At 32.8% G+C, this 4,881-nt stretch overlaps 1 protein-coding gene across 1 annotated transcript in view; it reads left to right on the plus strand.

The window, feature by feature from the left end:
- itgb8 (integrin, beta 8) overlaps nt 1-3,278 on the plus strand; it is a 23,871-nt gene extending 20,593 nt beyond the window's left edge. The window contains 2 exon segments of the mRNA XM_043232920.1: nt 1,951-2,111; nt 3,031-3,278. Of these exon segments, the coding sequence (XP_043088855.1) occupies nt 1,951-2,111; nt 3,031-3,141 (272 nt within the window). The 3' untranslated portion in view covers nt 3,142-3,278.
- Nucleotides 3,279-4,881: the final 1,603 nt, after the last annotated feature.

A 4,881-nucleotide genomic window follows, 5' to 3' on the forward strand; every position in this document is an offset into this window, starting at 1 on the left:
ATTAGCTTTTCTCCGTGATGTCTTGCCAAACAGGTTTTTATTGCAATGTAGTTTGCTCAGGAGGTTTATAGGAGCATTATTTATTTATTTATTTCCAAAGGTCGTGTCCTTTTTTCGAGTTCAAAGACGCATGCACGGTGCAGAGCAGCTTAAATAGTTTGATGAGAACCCTAGATATATAGACATAGATATATACTAAGCAGATGCATTTTAAATGCATTCAAAAGAACTCCTTTCCTCCTTGACCGCGCTCGCTGAGTTCAGGGAAAGGGTTTGTTTAGCACAAAAGAATCCCAAAACTCCTTCATAAGCTAAACAGCGGCCAGATGTTTTGTTGCGTGTCGTTACGACATCGGCAGCAGCTGAGCTCCATTCATCCGCAGCTCCTCCGGTCCGGTCCGTTTCCATGGCGATGTGGAAGCAGCACACACACACACACACACACGCGCGCGCGCTCTGAGGGGGCGTGTCCCAAACACCACTCGGATGAGTGCCCTTGTAAGAGAGAACGAGCAGGAGACCATTATTCTCTTTGATATCTCTGTAGCTTACGGTTCACACACCAGAGCGGATCGTCAGAACTTCCGCTTTCAGTTCATTCATTACCTTTAAACTCTCCTGACTTCAATCTTTTGTGTGGTCTCTTTTAAAGATCGCTGTGGCTGCTGTGAAATGTATTTTCTCCAAGTCGTGTTTTAAACTGCGTGAACGTCAAAAACACTCAGCTAAACAAGTCGGTTTCCAAATATCAGGTTGAGTTTACAAAATAAAAGTCTTTCAGGAAGATTTAGTCTGGGATCAGTACTAATATTTGACACTAACAATACAAGTGCTTCTTTTTTCCTATTTAGCCTTTTTTTAAAACGTCAAGTTTTTCTGTTCAACTCTATTCTGTTCTGTTTCTGTTCTGCTCTGTTCTATTTAGCCTTAATTTTATTTTATTAATTTAGTACTTTAGTATTGCCTGAAAAATATTTCTACATTTCAGTGAAGTTATAGAAGTTCAAGTTTACCTAACATTCTATTTTATTCTATTCTATTCAACCTTAATTTAGTTTTATTAATTTTGTTAGTACTTTATTATTTCCAGCAAAGTTATATTTTACAAATGCTTTTATTAAGTTCTATAAGTTAATGTTTGCCATAACGCTTTTATTCAATTCTATTCTATTCTATTCAGCCTTAACTGATTTTTATTCATTTTAATACTTTAGTATTGCCAGAAACCTATTTCTAATTTTCAGTTAAGTTATACAAGTTCACATTTACTAAACACCTCTATTCTATTTTATTCTATTCTATTCAGATTTAACTTAGAAAATTATAAATATGTTGCCGAATTACTAAAGTTAAAAATTAATAAAACCGTTAAGTTATATTAGTTCATGTTTACCTAACACTTCAATTCTATTATATTCTATTCTACTATATCCTGATTTAACTTTAGTTTTATTAATTTTAGCATTTTAGTATTGCCAGCAACTTATTTCTGATTTTCAGTGAAGTTATACAAGTTCACGTTTACTTAACACGGCTATTCTATTCTATTCTATTCTATTCTATTCTATTCTGCTATATCCTGATTAAACTTAGTTTTATTAATTTTAGAACTTAAGTATTTCCGCAGCATATTTCTAATTTTCTGTTAAGTTATATTAGTTAATGTGTACCTAACATTCTATTCTATTATATTCTATTCTATTCTATTCTATTCTATTCTATTCTATTCTATTCTGTGACTCAAGCATTTTTCATCAAATAATCCGATCTGCTCCACATTTATTTGTCGTACCGTATTCCTCCTCACCGTACGTCTTCTCTTGACTGAAGAGGGTCTCTTTGAAGGGCGCGTCTTGTGAGCAGTATGACTTCCTGGGATCAGAGATGAGCAGAATGCAGTCGTGTGAAGGTGTTTGTGTCGTTCATCGTCTGGTCTCTGTCGTGTAACAGTGTGTGTTTGGAGCCGGCGGTACTTGAAGACGTTCCTCAGCGTCTTCCTTCTGACCGTCACGCTGGGAATCGGGATGCTGGCCGCTGTCCGTCAGCTGCTGAGAGCCAGGAACTGCTCGTGGCCGTCCAACCCTGAGCAGCAGTTTGACCACAGCCGCAAGGTAATACACATAACTACAGAACAGGGCAGTGTCAGCAACAACAACAACAACAACAACAACAACAACAATAATAATAAGTATTATTATTATTATTGATATTAATATTAATAATATTAATATATTTTATTATTAATAATTATTAATATATTTTATTATTTTTTTATTGTTAATATTTTATCTAATTATTATTATTAACATTGATATTAACATTAATGTATATTATATTATTATTATTGTTATTAATATTTTATATAATTATTATTATTATTGATATTGATATTAATAATATTAATATATTTTATTAGTATTATTATTAATAATATTAATTATTTTATATAATTTTATTATTATTCATATTTTATAAAATTATTATTGTTATTAACATTTTATATAATTATTATTACATTGATATTAATATTAATATATTAATTATTATTGTTGTTGTTATTATTAACATTGATATTAATCATATTAATACTGTTGTTGTTATTAATATTATTTATTTTGTCATAAAATTCACAAATACAAAACAAATATTTATGACACAGAAAGCCAAAATTGACAAACGCCAACAATACTATAATGTTAATTTATTATTATCACTCTCAAGTTGTTTCAAATCAGTTATTTTACTACGCATATGAATTAAATATAATTTTTTTCCAGTTACATTTCTCTCTTATTCAAAATAATTTATTCTCTTTATTTCTCCTTTTCAAAACTTTTTTTTATTGCATTTATTAAAATGATGTTCTATTAAGCTTTCTATTTACCCCCAGTTTTAGTTTTATTGATTTTAATTCATTTTATTTTCTGAGGAGCACAAAAAGCCTGTCACGTGATCCTTCAGAAATCGTTCTGCTTTAATGCTTCCTCTCTAAATTAAAGACGTCTTTGCTTGTGAACGCAGAACTCGTGACGCGTGCCCACGACCAGCGAGAAGACCATCACATACAGGAGGGACCGCCTGCCGAATCACCCGGTCGAGATGCACCTGCCCAAGAAGCCCCTGAGCGACGGCTGGCAGTGACGGCGAGGGTCAAAGGTCATCTAGAACCGAAGCACTACCTGAATGAAAACACAATCTTTCTCTTTAAGCACTTACTTCACGAGAGCAATATCCGGTGTGGGTTTTTCTGAGTCGAGTGGCTTTATTTTTCATTCCGTTTCTCGCTTTATATATGTTGAATGGCATTAAATCTCTTGTCCTGAAGCCACACAGACAAAGAGACGGTACTTTAGACGCAGGTCGCCTCAACAGGCCAGTTTTCTGCCGAGTTACTGTTTGTTTGTGTCTGTGAGAGGATGTGTAAGTGATATTTTTATTAGTTTTATTTTAATCGTCAATGCGCTACACAGACTTGTTCAGAATGTGGTATGCTGTGTTCAGAATGGGGTACTTGCATACTGCGCGTACTATTTCGGCAGGATGCATGCAGAAAATACACACTTCTGGTATAAGGGTGCTTTGTTTAAACTTAATTTTATTATCTATTAATTAAATAATCAAAAAAAAAAAAAAAAAAAAAAAAAATAAAAAATATATATATATATATATATATATATATATATATAATAATAATAATAATAATAATAATAATAATAACTGTTCAAATGATCATTCCAGAAATTAAATTCCAAAAAAATACTAAACATAATAAAAAATAAAATAATAATAATAATAATAATAATAATAATAATAATAATAATATTTTATTTTTGTTATGTTTAGTATTTTTTTTTTTTAGAATTTAATTTCTGGAATGATCATTTGAACAGATTGTTGTTGTTATTATTATTATTATTATTATTATTATTATTATTATTTTTCATAGCCATTTTCACAGGAAGCTATTTTCTGTGAATGCTCCAGAATATACTTTAGCCTCCAGGTACATAATAACAACGTGAGGCAAACGTTTCATTACAAAGCGGTGTTTATGATTCTGATAATGCATTACAGTAATACAAGCAATAATATCAAGCGGCATAACGGACTTAATACAGCTAAAATAACCGAAAGCGAGTGATACCGGAAGTCTCGCACACCCAAAATAAAGTGGCTAGCACAGCTCATCCTGTAGAGTATTTGAAGCAGTATGCCAATACTCAATTCTGAACACACTGTGCTAACTGGGATTAGTATGCCACCTAGTGTTCAACACGTGTAACCATTAACAGCTTTAGCGTTTTGTAGTGAAATATGGCATTATAGTTTATTGAATGTGTTAATATTTAAGTAGCGATCTCAGAACTGTATCCTAAGTTATTTTCCAGCACTTTTCCCAGCTCAGATGATTTCCTGATACGACTGGAATTTTAAAGGAACACCCCACTCTTCATGCTCTAAACGAGCTCGACTTCTTTAGAGTTTAAACGGTCGAGTTTACCGTTTAGCGCTTTTAGCTGTAGCCTTAGCATGAATCACTGAACCGTTAGCATCTCCCTCAAAACACGACCAAAGAGGTTCAGAAGTGTTTCCTGTTTAAAACCTGACTCTCCTGTAGTTGCATTCGTGTACTAAGGCCGTGGAAAAAGAAAAGTTGTGATTTTTTCTAATCGGATTCAATGTTCCTTGCTAGACTGTTGCTAATAGTGCTAGCGCTGAATGGATTAAAAAAAGCGGTAAAACTCAAATGGTTAACTCTAAGGGACGATTTCCAAAAACAGTGGAGTGTTCCTTTTAAGGACGTTTTCTTCCTACACTAGTTTACTGTATGTTCGGATTTGCGCTTTGAGTTGTGTGTTAATTATTTAACTGCTGGTCGGT

Source organism: Puntigrus tetrazona, unplaced genomic scaffold, assembly GCF_018831695.1.
Source record: "Puntigrus tetrazona isolate hp1 unplaced genomic scaffold, ASM1883169v1 S000000746, whole genome shotgun sequence".
Classification (NCBI taxonomy): Eukaryota; Metazoa; Chordata; class Actinopteri; order Cypriniformes; family Cyprinidae; genus Puntigrus; species Puntigrus tetrazona.